This window comes from Leptonychotes weddellii, chromosome 13, assembly GCF_054177405.1.
Source record: "Leptonychotes weddellii isolate Sample4059 chromosome 13, ASM5417740v2, whole genome shotgun sequence".
Classification (NCBI taxonomy): domain Eukaryota; kingdom Metazoa; phylum Chordata; class Mammalia; order Carnivora; family Phocidae; genus Leptonychotes; species Leptonychotes weddellii.
Genome location: NC_138381.1, coordinates 43,725,456 through 43,739,585, shown reverse-complemented (window position 1 = coordinate 43,739,585; position 14,130 = coordinate 43,725,456). Strand labels below are relative to the sequence as shown.

The window sequence follows — 14,130 nt, the reverse complement described above, 5'->3', positions numbered from 1 at the left end:
TCTGGATGGAAAGCATACTCTTTATTCGTACAAATGAAAAAACCAAGCACTTTGGCTTTGACTTCGGGCCAGCAAGGTCAGGGATCATCAGGACCCAGACAGGAATGGCGAAACGGATCATTTTCGACAGAAGGGAGTGCTGGTGTTACCTGGGGATTCCCACCCACAGAGGGGCCCAGAGAGCCACAGATAATGAGAGCTAAGGAGGCTGCAGTAATCTGGGCCAGCCCCCAGATCTACAGAGCTCTGGGCTCACCTGCATTCAGAGCTGAGCATGTGAACTTGGGCATAAAACATAGAAGTTAAGGCTTGTGGAGAAAAAAAGCCCTAGAGAAGATAGAAGCTGAAGGAAACAGAACGGTCTATTGAAGAAACCCCTTATCCTCTGCCTCCTGCTAGTGTCAAAGTAAGAAAAGACCTGAGTTTTTAAAACAATGAAACTGGACCGCTTTCTTACACCATACACAAAAATAAACTCAACACAGATTAAAGACCTAAATGTGAGACCTGAAACCATACAAATCCTAGAAGACAGCACAGGCGGTAATCATTCTGACATCAGCTGTAGCAACATTGTTCTAGTCTCCTGAGACAAGGGAATAAAACACAAAAATAAACTAGTGGGACTACATCAAAATAAAAAGCCCTGCACAGCAACCATCAACAAAACAAAAAGACAACCTACCGAATGGGAGAAGATATTTGCAAATGATATATTCAATAGGGGTTAGTATCCAAAGTTTATAAAGAATTTATACAACTCAACACCAAAAAAAGCAAACGATCTGATTAAACAATGGGCAGAGGACCTGAACAAACATTCCTCCAAAGAAGACCTACAGATGGCCAACAGACACTTGAAAAGGTGCTCAACATCACTCATCCTCAGGGAAATGCAAGTCAAAACCACTAAGAGATATCACCTCACACCTGTCAGAATGGCTAAACTCAAGACAAGAAACAACAAGTGTTGGTGAGGATGTGGGGAAAAAGGAACCCTCGTGCACTGTTGGTGGGAATGCAAACTGCTGCAGCCACTGTGGAGAACAGTGGAGGTTCCTCAAAAAGTTAAAAATAGAGCTACCCTATGATCCAGTAATTCCACCACTGTGTATTTACCCAGGGAAAATGAAAACACTAACTTGAAAAGACATATGCACCCCTATGTTTATTGCAGCATTATTTACAATAGCCTTATGGGTAAAGAAAATGTGTACACACACACACACACACACTGGAATATTAAACAGCCATAAAAAAGAGATGAGATCATGCCATGTGAGATAACGTAGACAGACCTAGAGGTAGTATTATGCTAAGTGAAATGTGAGTCAGAGAGAGACAAATACTCTATGACTCCACTTATAAACAGAATCTAAAAAAAATGAATAAACAAAAGGCAGAATCAAAACTATAAGTACAGAGAACAAATTGATGATTGCCAGAGAGGTTGGGGGTACAAGGTTGGGCAAAACAGGTGAAGGGGGGGAGGGAATGAGTTATGGAATGAGTAAGGCACGGGAATAAAAAGCACAGCAAAAGGAATACAGTCAATATTATAACAACGATGTATGGGGACAGATGGGAGCTACACTTGTGGTGAGCACAGCATAATGTATAAACTTGTCAAATCACTAAGTTGTACACCTGAAATCAATATAACATGTGTGTCAACTCTACTCAAATTAAAAAATTAAAATAAAAAAATAAAAACAATGGGACTCTGGAATGCCAATTAAAAAAAATCAAATGAACAAAAATTTAAAAATCCTCAGTAGAGATTCTTTGAAGAAGAGGTCTCCTTGGGGCACCTGGGTGGCTCAATGGGTTAAGTGTCTGCCTTCAGCTCAGGTCATGATCCCAGGGTCCTGGGATCAAGTCCTGAGTTGGGCTCCCGGCTCAGCGGGAGTCTGCTTCTCCCTCTGCCGCTTCCCCCTGCTCCTGCTCTCTCACTTTCTCTCTGAAATAAATAAATAAAATCTTAAAAAAAAAAAAAAAAGAGCAGGTCCCCTGGAAACCAGAGATGGGCCCATTAACTGTGCATGATTCTTTCCAGACTTAGGAATCTCCACTTGCCCTAATGGCACTTGGAAAGACAGGCTTATGATGACATTTCAGATGCCACTTTCCATAAAAGAAGAACTCAGTTGTACAGAGAGAGTTTTGTGGGGGCAAAAGAATAAGGGCAATTCTAAACTCAGTTTTCTACTTGATCCTCAGCCTCTATACAGTTTAACACCCCAGATGAAGAACAAAAAGCAAACTGAAACAGCATCTGTGTCCAGGTCACTCTGAACATCTTTACCTTAAATGACACGCAGAGACCAGGAAAAGACAAGGAAATGGGTTTAAGGTACCCAAAGTTCCAAATATACGAATCCATTCCCATCTGTGTCATTTTCTGTTTGTTTTTTCAACAAGCTGGAGAGAACATGCAGGAAGAATGGCTCCTGACTGAGCTAACCTTATTCTTCACAGAGCCGAGAATGGAGAGGCTCATTTCCCAGAGGCTAAAGATGGTTCTCCATCGATGACGCGCATGTCCAACACCGCAAGCCTGGCTTCCTGCCTGGGGAAGACTCACCATGACTTCACTACCTTCTACATCTCCGAATGACCAAAACCGACATCCGGCAGAATAGTTAGGGTATTCAGAACCTGTCATGAGCAGAAATATTGGGAGTTAGACACTATTCTCTTAAACCTTCATTGTGGGTTCAGAATCAAGTTACCATTTCATGCATATTCATTCATTTGACTCCCCCAGAGGCAAGGTTTAGAGTTTTAATCCAATTTTTAATCCAGCCTGAAATATATACTTCAGTGTCCAATGATTTGAAACCTCTGAGCCATCAGGGAATTAAATGGATTAAAAGCTTTAAGGACTATGAATATAAATGTGTGTGCTTGTGTGTATACATATGTTCTATGTTTGTTTCACTGTCCAGGGAGCATCAAGAATTATAATCGCTATTCCCTTTGGTGATCACTGAGGAGCAAGTGAACCTAATAGTGGGCAAAGAAAGTGTGTACAGAATTCAACACAACACAACACACGGTCACCAAAAGGCTTCAGCACTCAATCTGGAGTAACAATGCTGGTGTCTTACTTGGCTCAGAACTCTGGCTCAACCCTCACCCCTGCCCCTGTCCCCCAGTGGAAGCCCTCCTGGGGAATTCTGTCTGTGCTCGTAAGCTGGTGAGGGTAGGCTCCAGGCAAGCCCATGAGAGCAAGGGAAGGACGTCCCCAGAAGAGTCTCTAAAGATGTAAAAACACAAAACAAAACGAAGTGCCACGAAATGCCTTGAGCCCACCACCATCAAGTAGTCAAAGCAGTGTTTGGTGACAGGTGTTTAGTAAGGAGGGCTGCGTATCAATCCAGGTGAGCAGAGCCATCCCTGTACAGGGGGGACTCCCGTAGCTGGGTCTGCACCACTGGGCACGGCGTGGTCCGCAGGACCTGAGGGAGCCTCTCGGAGCAGGAAGACACAACACAGTCCATTCTCTGCAGCAGCCCAGAGACCCGCGGAGAGAGTTCTCCTTGATGCAGTGAGAAGCGGTGGCCTCACCGTCCCTGCTTTCTTCCCTCTAACACACTCGATAGGGAGGTCCGATGTCCAGGGGCTGTGTACCCCAGCTGGCACCTGTGAGTCGACTCTTCCTGCCCTTAGGAGCCCTTCTGCTCTGAGAAAACCAGCAAGGCCTCTCCAAGTCCACCGAGCAGGAGGCTGCAAAAAACAGCAAGAGGTCAGCTTTCCTGTCCCTTGAGCCTGGAGGCTGTGGACCCACCAAGCTGCCCGGCGCCCACCTGCAGCAGGGCAAGGGACCCCTCATTCTGTGGCGGGGACTCTCTCTCCACCACTCCCCCCATCCCCTGAGCCTGCCGGCTGCTGGGTCTGGCCCTGTATCTGCCTGGTTGTCCCAAGTAAACGTCAGCGGTGAGCCAGGAGGGGGAGTGGGCTGCAAGGTAGGGTTTGATCCTTTCCCCCTGGGCAGAAGGTGGTGTGTCTCGCTCATCCTGACCCAGTGGAGGTGACTGTGCTCCAGCAAATGCTCTGCCGCAGACACAGAGGGGAGAGGGCGCCCCATGTAGCCACTGGGGGCTTTCTGCTGGTCAGGGTTGATGACAGGACACTACGCAGGTTTCCATAACCTTATCATTATTGAGGTGACAGTCTCCGAACCCTGTTACTTCACTGAGACTAACAGAACATTTAGAGATGAAAATACTAAAGGTGAATCATGAATTTCCCATCAGAGCAGAAAGAAATATGGTCAGCAATTTGAAAACGAAAAGGTAGTGGGAAATCTGCAGATGGGGAGAAGGAGGAGTAGAATATTTTAACATGCCTCAAATTGAGTACATCCCAAGGTCTGTACATTTTCTGTTTTAAACTTCTCCGTAGACAATCTGCTGTCTGTCTGAATCCCCAGCTTCTCCCCACAAAGCCTTCTGGGCACTGGGCCGGGCCATCCCTGCAGGATTATGACGGGAGGTCATGGAGGTGATGGAATGCCCTCGGTCAGAGGTGCCAGCAGCCTGTCAGTTCTACGTGTGCGACCCATCTTCCCCCACCTCCCCCACGTACCCACATGCCGCACACTCACATTTAGCCAATGGCGTCCTTACGTTTCTGACGTACGCCCGGGGTACCGACTCTATGAAACTCACGGGGGCTGTGCACACTACATTCCCGGTGAGAAATGTCACCTATGTGGTGACTCCGACATACAGCTAACTTGTACTGTCTGCCCTGTTCGGCACAGGAATGAACTGCGTGTGAGACTACTGAAACAGTACACTGGGGTCACACTGTGGCGCAGGCACTGATGAGCTACGTGATCCCGTGCATGCTTTTCAGCTCTCGCCTCTGTCGGGCCACGGGAGGCGGTCACATCCGGCAGTCTCTGTGAGGCTGAAAGGGATACACATGAAGCCACCAGCCCCCGCACTTGGCCTATAATGGACAAGCGATAAAATACTATCCTGTTGACTAGCTGACCGCCGCCCACCCTGAGAGCTGGCCTCCCGACTCTGCTCGAAGACTTCACACGAGGGGCACGGCCCGCTGTTGAGCAGCCGGCCACGGGGTTCAAGCCAGCCTCGATGGGCGTCTTACTCATGGAAGACCCTGGGCAAATGGCTTCTCCCTCCAGGGGGAAGTCCTTCCTCAGACTGACCCAGCAGCTGCTTCTTACAACCTCACCTGTGAGTCCCAGTTCTGCTTTCTAGAGCGCCAGAAACCAGATCTACGCCCTTACCCCCGTCAACCCTAGAGAGCAGTGAAAAGCCCCAAACTACCATCCTCTCCTGTCCCTGTGACGGAAGGCTCCGGGGGAGAGCAGAGGCACTCGCCAAGCAGGGGAATAGCTGGGATGGAAAGGCGAGGGGCGTGAGGGGGATGTGTGCCTGATATCTGAAGCTCCAAGTTGGAATGTACTTTCTTCTTTGTACAGAAATATTAGAAATAGTGACAAGAAGCCAATAAATTATCTCGAACGCACATTTAACTCATAATAACGTAACTGAAGTTAGTATCTACGTTATAAGCGAAGCAAATGTCTGAGGACCTTCCTAGATCTATTACCATCGTTTACAGGATTGTTTCTGTGAGAAACCGGGGTCCAAGTTCCAAAAGACCATATTTGGAAACACGACCCATTTGTGCTGGGCCCTGGTCTAGTTCCGGGACGTGGGAGGGCCCTATCACCTCTTCTCTTTGGATGAAGAAGTCACTGTGAAGGGGAAGCCATTCTTCCGGTACAGAGGCTCAGCGCGTCTTCTCCTTTTATGCAGATCTACTGTTCTTTTCAACATCCCTTAAGGAACACACACACACACACACACCCATCTTCTTTTTTTTTTTTATTTAAAGATTTTTATTTTTATTTATTTGAGACAGAGAGAATGAGAGACAGAGAGCACATGAGAAGGGGGAGGGTCAGAGGGAGAAGCAGACTCCCTGCCGAGCAGGGAGCCCGATGCGGGACTCGATCCAGGGACTCCAGGATCATGACCTGAGCCGAAGGCAGTCGCCTAACCAACTGAGCCACGCAGGCGCCCCACACCCATCTTCTTAAACCCCCTGGGGCAAGTGTGGAGTCACAGTGACCTGGCGCAAAGGCTGCAAGGCCCTTGGGCTGGGGAGGGGCTTATTTCTGCAACATCACCGGGGGCTCAGTCATTTCTACAGCTTCCAGGAATCCTCCTTAGTCACCAGGGAGAAGAACAGGCCATGGGCTGGCTCGGTGCCCCTTCTCCCCCGACAGCCTTAGAACAATGCCCAAGTGTAATAACCTTGCATCTCATCCGTTGGGCTTAGCTATTGCATGAAACACCAAAGCAGCTTAGTGAAGGCTCAGAAAGGAAACAAACCTCGGTTCAGTTTACTGGTAAGAGAGCCAGGGAGGTGAGCTTTGATGTTGTTTTCTGAACAGCAGGAGAAGCTGACACAGGGTGCAGGAATCTTAATAGCATTACAACTATTTAAGTCAGAGCCTCACTGAACTGTTTGCAAATCTCGTAATCCCCATCATTCCTGAAGTGAACACGCTTCAAGCAACTCAGGCACACACACCAGGGTGGAGAGCACACCCAGCCAGAAAGATTCAGCACTAGCTTCTCTTCCGGGGAGGGGGAGGTTATTCTCAGCACCCCTCCAATCCTTCTCTGTCCTCCCATCGGAAGAGGTCCCAACTCAATTTCACATTCACTGCCGTGCTTATTCAAGCACCTACTGACACCATGAGACGGGGGGCAGACCCTGCACCCTGTTCCGGCTGGAGGCCCAGTACTTCACATAGCACCCAATACATATTTTCTCAATGAATGACGAGGAATTCTTATCCTGGCTCCCCCTCCTCCCATCTATATTCAAATCCATGTGGGCATGGACTATCGAAGTCAGCACGGCCTCCCCCACGCCAGGCTGGCTGAGACTGGAGGACCCTGTATCAGCTACATCCAACATCCAAACGATTTTGGCTTTTTCTCTTTACCTCACCAAAAGATATCTGCCTAATGTACCATTCCCTTGGAGACTTGCTGAGGGACAGTTCATATTCTGATAAATTACTCTGTGTTGAGAGGTAATGAGTGATAGTTATTTAGAAAGCTCTTCCTTCTTAGCATTTTAGAGTTTTTAACTCAAGTGGAAAACTGATAAATTTCAGTCACTGTGATCCTAGCTGCACTCTGGGGTGCACCTGGGGGGTGTACTTCCTTCACCCCTAAATTCACTCTTCCGATAAAGGGGTTTGGGCAGTCTCCACGCAGTGTCCTAAACTTAAAGGCATAAGACACCGTTACTCAAAGATGGTATGAGACCACTTTCTAAAGACTGCTGGTGTTAGTGAGGTTTGTGCTAAGATCGAGCAGGATGGTAACCCATGATCAATGGCAGGCTCCGTGAATGATTGGCAAAGGCGATAAGTGATCACAGAATCCTCAGAACAAAGAGGTTGTGTTTTGGTTATTTGTTTTCTCTTCTTGTACCTAAACTATTGCAAAGAGAAGAGAATCTCTCCTGGTCTAAAAAGGATTCAAAGAAGGGGCACCCACAGCTAATTCTACTCAACAGGGACACTGCTCACAGTTCAGAATTTTTTCTTCTGTATGTGTTGGATCCCCTTTGTTGAAATTTTGGTTTAGAGGGAATTCATATCTATATATACCATAAAACTCTGTTAATTAAAAGGGAATAATTAAATATTAATCTGGATATTTAAATTTGGGGCTTGCAGTAGATTGTTTTTGTAATTAAAAACAAGATAATTTGCTGGACAAGAGCAGTTGCTTTTTTTTTTTTTTTAAACCCATCGAATGATAGCTGTTACAGGCTCATTGCTATTTTTTTTTTTTTAAGATTTTTATTTATTTGTCAGAGAGAGAGAGAGCACAAGCAGGGGGAGCAGCAGAGGGAGAGGGAGAAGCAGGCTCCTCGCTGGGCAAGGAGCCCGATGTGGGACTCGATCCCAGGACCCTGAGATCATGACCTGAGCCGAAGGCAGACGCTTAACGACTGAGCCACCCAGGCATCCCAAGAGCAGTTGCTTTTCAGAAAAGACTTTAAGGGGCGCCTGGGTGGCTCAGTCGTTAAGTGTCTGCCTTCAGCTCAGGTCTTCATCCCAGTGTCCTGGGATCGAGCCCCACATCGGGCTCCCTGCTCAGCGGGAAGCCTGCTTCTCCCTTTCCCACTCCCCCGCTTGTGTTCCCTCTCTCCCTCTCTCTCTCTGTCAAAATAAATAAATAAAATCTTAAAAAAAAAAAAGACTTTAAAAGTTGACCAACATCGGTACTTAGGTTTATAATTTTTCTTGCATACAGGAGTTAGAAGGCTGGCCACGCATTTATTCAGCCCTTAGGGCTAGGTGGAAAGACGCACAGGGGCAGGACTATGGTTCCCCTCCTGGAGGAGCTCACAGCCGCGGGTAGATGGGGTGTGCACACCCACCTGTCACTCAGCGTGGTGCGAGCTGATGGGGCTGTAGGCAGAGAGGGTGGGAGGGGCTGCCGAGGACCTGACACGTGAGCAAGCTGACCAAACCTCCAATTTAGGAGATAAGCAGGTTTCTAAGATCTTGCTGAAATTCTGAATGGCATTTTGTCCATTAACCACCACAAACCTTTAGATCCATGATTCCCAGCTGGGGCAATTTTGCTCCCAAGGGGACACTGGGAATATCTGGAGACATCTAAGGAGGTGCTATTGGCATCCAGTGGGGTGGGGCTCAAGTTTGCAGCTAAAACCCTACAAAGCATAGGACAACCCCCTACAACGAATTATCTGGTCCCAAATGTCAACAGTGCTGAGGTGAAAAACCCTGCTTTATTTTATTTTATTTTAAAGATTTTTATTTATTTGAGAGAGAGAGAGAGAGATTGAGCATGAGCAGGGTGAGGAGCAGAGGGAGAAGCAGGCTGCCGTATGGGCAGGGAGCCCGATGCGGGGCCCCATCCCAGGCCCCTGGAATCATGACCTGAGCCAAAGGCAGACGATTAACCAATTGAGCCACCCAGGCACCCTGAAAAACCCTACTTTAGATGATGAGCTGTTTTGTGCAACTAAAGTTGCTGCTGCCCCTGCCCCCAGGAAGGTAGATAATGACGCATCGTGCACTCATTTCCTGGATGGTGACCTCGCTGGGGCCACAGACCGTGTCGGTAGCCTCGCAGCCCATCAAACACTTTTTTGTGAAATGAAATACGAGCAAATGGAGGTTGGGATGTAGCTGATACAGGGTCCTCCAGTCTCAGCCAGCCTGGCGTGGGGGAGGCCGTGCTGACTTCGATAGTCCATGCCCACATAAGGGGGCCGCCTCTACCTATTCCAGCAACGGGTGCCATGGGGAAGTACAGGCCCAACGTAGCTGTTGGTCCCCATTTTCAAAAGAATCTGGAAATCTGGACCCTTACGGGGAAATCACCTGATTTCTCACAGTTAACTAATTTAAAATTTGCGACCCAAAAAACAAGAAACGATGATACAGGCAAACATGGTAGGTCCCAACAAAACGGTTCTGCGGTGCCTGCCCTTTGTGACTTCTGATCAGTCTAAGCTCCCACAAGCCAGCGGGCAGCCCTGCCCGGGCCCCGGCTCCGGGAGCTGGTCACCCAGTCTCGGCCTGAGCACACCACTCCATGGCCAGTGCAGACTAGCTCTGTGCAAAAGACAGGAAATCTGAAATACGGTCTGACACTCCTCTTCTGGTGGCTCACTCTGTGGTTGGAAAATTCTTTGAGGCTGAAAACACACCATCCTTAAACTCAAGAGTTCTCAAAAATCAGGAAATTCCAAAGTCAAGGTTCCTTTTGCAATAATCACACATGCTGTTTCCTTGATTTGAGTACACACAGCCTTTCTTTCCATTTTGTGCAGGGCATACCATAAAGCTCACAGGATGTGAAAGAGCCTGGAGGCTTGGCCTCTTACAGACTGCTGCTGAGATACTCGGGTTGAGCATTTCCCCCCTGCCGGAGAGCCATCTGACTCCGCTAGTTCTCACACTCACTTCCACACCTGGGTTCTTAAAGTTCATTCTGAAATTCTGTACAAAACAGAGTTGTTGGAGGTTCATCCGTGAGAAAGAAAACCACCGTCAAGAATCTAGACTACCACCATGAAGGTGAGAATACAGACATTTGGGGAAGAGTGTTAAGAATGTAGCAGGATATCTTGGCAGTTGGGTGTCTGGACATCACCTGCCCGCTGTGGGTGTCAGGCCTTCCTAGAAGGACAGGTGCAGGGGAAGAAGGAGGGAGCATAGGATTAGCTCCCTGCCCCACAGCCCCAGCTCTGGTTCCAAATCACTGACTCTTACCATGGGCACCTCCTGCCTCTCCAGCCTTCCCTGTCTTCCCAGGGCCAGAGGGCCCAAATCCTCTTCCACCCACAGCCTCACTAAGCCTCTCTGTTCTGTGTAAGGTCCGGGTCAAGCCAGTTCGATAGCCCTCCTGATGGCCCGTCCTCTCTCCTTCCTTCGGCCCTCGCGTTCGCTGTGCATTCAGACCATGGCTATCTTATCCCATAAATTATCTTTATGATTTCCCTGCCTCTTCCCCTCCTTGAGGGCTGAATGATGTCTTATTTTGCATGCAGTAGTCACTCAATAAATATTTTTAGCTAACTGATAGAATTATATAGTATTTAAAAACCTAAGACAATGAGATCTTTTTCCTATCATCATTTCACTGGACATTCTTAGTTCACCATGTCAGCCCTTGAACAAGAAATAGAGCTGTCTTGTCCTGGGTAACGCTCCTTCTGTGTTGCTGTCGAATTATCTAGAAGTTCTTTATAGATGGTCATACTGGTGAGAAGAGGAACATATAGGCCAATTTCTCTTATACCTCCACTGCTGGTAAATCCTTGGTGTTTGCCTAGTCAGTCCTAAGGAGGTACATGAAGGTTATGGGACTTTGGACACACACAGGTCTGCTTTTGAATCCTCGTCCAAACACAGTAGCTATAAAATCTTGGAAAAATAACTATATAAAACTAGTGGTTCACCAGTAGTGCTTACGCTTCTGTGGACGAGTGGCTGACAGGTATGCGGGTGATGTTCTGTTTCTTGATCTGGGTGCTGGCTATAGTAGGTTCGGGATAATCAGTTTGTGAAAATTCATAAAACTGCATATTCATGATATATGTACTCCTCAGAATGTATATTTACAGGTCAATAAAATATAGACCCCAAACACCCTTTCTTCAACATTTGAGAGAAAAAAATTAGTATCCTGATGAAACCCAAACAATGAATTTGTTTTTCCTCTCTCTGTGCAGAAGACTTACCATCCCACCGTTGCACTGGTCAGGGTCGTATCAAACAGCAATAATGACGAGCCAGCCGTGATGACCTACAGAAATAATTTCAACAAAAGGCCATCAGACCAGCAGGACTTGGGTAATCTTCTCCAGAGTCCTTGTTTACAAGCTGAGTTCATGTTAGTTCAGATCCCAGACATCACCCGTTTCTATTTTACGTCCTTTCCCTCACACACTTGCTAGGCCGCTGTATTTAGTGCTCCCTCTGAGGTAAGTGTTTGGTGGAAAAAATGCTAAGTCCTAGTCTATTTGGGAGGTGAGAATCTTCAAAGAAACATTTAACTTCCCAACTCTCCAAAAGAGGAGGCACATAGCCAACATCTCACCCAACTCTCTCCAGGGCAGGGAGCTAGTAAGAATATGCATTTCCATCTTGTCTCAATGTGCAGAAGTAATCCCCAAGGCCAGATGGGCTCATTTATCTGTTCCCACATCCTCCAGATAAGAGGATGTCACCCTGCCTTTGCCCACAGCACCATCTCTCGCCCTGTCCTAATGCCCCGTCTTTCTGGCCCATGATACAAGTTTTAAGAAACCAGGTGTTTCCTGGGGGAGGGAACAATTAAATCATTAATTATTTGCAGGGGCACCTGGCTGGATCAGTTGGCAGAGCGTGTGACTCTTGATCTCAGGGTAGAGTTGGAGCCCCATGTTGGGTGCAGAGATTACTAAAAAAATAAACTTAAAAAAAATATTTGCAAATACCTAGAGGCCAAAAGAGAGGGAAGAGGTTACCCCCACATCTCTCAAAGCTAGAAATGACAGAAAAGTCTCTTAGGAATGGCAGTAATGGGACTCACACTCCTACAGTCTCACTGAACAGGTAGCACAGAGAGTGTGGGTGAACCAAAGACCCAACTTTGTTACCAGTTGGGATGCCTGCTCAGGAAAAGATGTTTTTTCCCAGAATTCTGTATTCTAAAATCCAAGACAGCTTCCATTGGGAAGGTGAGCCTCGGACTTGCTTTCTTGCAATGGGAAGCAGAAGCAGGCTGTCGTGGGATGGGTCGCTCAGTCTGGACACCCTGGGAAATGTGAAAAGCCATCATGCTGTCCTGGAGGCCTCTTCAGGTCTCCAAACTGGGAACCAGGCAGCAAGCAGGTGGCCAGAAGGAAGGAGAATGGTTACATGAATCTCATCCTCATTCACTTACCATCTCAAAAAGAAGTTTGTAAATATAAACCAGGAACGTTCAGTACAGAAACTCTGCGAGGTTTCAGAACCTGTGTAATTTACCCACTTGAGGTCCCTCTCTGCTTCTTTTATGGATTTCCAGCAAAAACCCTGACAACAAAACAGAACTGTGTTGTCTTCAGAAACAAAAATGAGGTGGCAACCAGGTCAGCGAGACAGCTGTAAAGCAGAACCCGAAGACCAAGGGGAGACAGGTTTGTCAGTGCTGGGGGGAGGGGAGCAGGATGAATGGCAGCGGATCTCCTACCCTCCCCTTGTTTCACTTAACATTATACTTAGGACTTTGCATCTATGGTCATAACTGGAGGGGGCCTAAAATTTTATTAGCTTGCCACGCAACTGTCTGGTTTTGGAAACAAGGTTATACTGACCACATAAGTTAGTGCTTCGGCTTCCCTGCTTACCTTCCTATAAAGGATGAAGGTGATCTTTACTGAGGACGTTAACTCTGACTTGAACGTCTTTGGTCCTTGGCCTTCTAGTTGGGACTGGCCTTTAACGGCCACCGTCCTAATCAAATCTTCTCTTTCTCCCCGATTCAAGTTTGTCATTTTCCCTTTTTCCAAAAATGTGTTTCGTCTAGGTTTTCCAACTCATTAACATTTCGCTATTTGGAAAAAAAAAAACACTGTTTTTTTCTCATTTGTGCCCACTTTTATTACCTTCCCTTTTATTCTTACTTTTACTGTCATTTTCTCTTTCTTTTTTTTTTCCTTCCTTAGTCTTAACCAAAACTCAGCTTGTTAATCCCTCTTTATTTTTGCCACTTCTTGGGTATTTCCTGGGATGGAGCCAATGGGGATTTCTTAGAACCGCTGAAACAGGCTCTGTTGTACTGATGGATGGCCGTGATGTTGGCAGCTTGGCATTAACAGAACATCTCCCTACATTTATGAAGGGCCCAAGTGGCCTCTCCTCATTCTTCACCATTGTCTTCAGGCCCTCTGCCCCTTTTCACCAGCTCTTCACGGCCTTCTCTGATGGGCTTCGTCCCTTATTCTCTGATTGCGTCTCTCACACGGCTTTCCATCTAGCATGGGAGGCCGCCACCTCCCACATGGCCTGCAGTCCTCACAGCCTGGGACGCATGCCTCCCTTCCTCCGAGCACCTCTCTAGCTCAGGAGGAGTCCCATCTGCCGTGAGACAGACAACCGGCCTGTTTATTCCTATTAACCGCAACTTTTGCCAAAAAAAACACATCTTAAAACTTCCAAACCAGCCCTTACTTAAACTCACATTGGTTGAGTAGCCACACTGGAGCCTCGGCCATGTGCTGCTTCCTGGAAATGTTTGTACAGCCTCCTGCCTTTCTCCCAGGGCACTTTTTCAGACTTCTCTAAAGTTTTATCTCTCAATGAGCACCTTTTCGGCTGGCTGAGACACTCACTAAAATGTCACAAAGAGGTATGTCTTATTTCTGTAATGAATGTATGGTGAGGTTGTCTACACTACGGAGCCACTGTGGAGCTCAAGAGACCACCCCGTGATCTCTTCAGTAAGAACCATGAGTTTCTGAGGCTTCCCTACTTCCTTTTGCTTCCATTGCCAGCCCTAGCAGCCAGCACTGGAGGCATTTTCTCTCTCTCACACACACACACACACACTCATC

At 47.3% G+C, this 14,130-nt stretch overlaps 1 protein-coding gene and 1 long non-coding RNA gene across 11 annotated transcripts in view; one reads left to right on the top strand and one right to left on the bottom strand.

Annotated features, from left to right (window-relative positions):
• SLC35D4 (solute carrier family 35 member D4) overlaps positions 1–14,130 on the bottom strand; it is an 89,546-nt gene continuing 75,416 nt past the window's right edge. For 3 of the 10 annotated variants that reach the window (XM_081801497.1, XM_081801500.1, XM_081801501.1), the window contains one exon: positions 1–3,729. In XM_081801497.1, the coding sequence (XP_081657623.1) occupies positions 3,355–3,729 (375 nt within the window). In that variant the 3' untranslated portion in view covers positions 1–3,354. The other 7 variants (XM_081801498.1, XR_014139659.1, XM_081801506.1 and 4 more) reach the window with 7 other exon arrangements.
• Positions 9,829–14,130, top strand: part of LOC115938661 (uncharacterized) — a 6,089-nt gene continuing 1,787 nt past the window's right edge. Inside the window, exons 1-2 of the long non-coding RNA XR_014139660.1 lie at positions 9,829–10,126; positions 11,284–11,404. This is a non-coding gene — a long non-coding RNA (uncharacterized LOC115938661). The remainder of the gene's footprint in view (positions 10,127–11,283; positions 11,405–14,130) is intronic.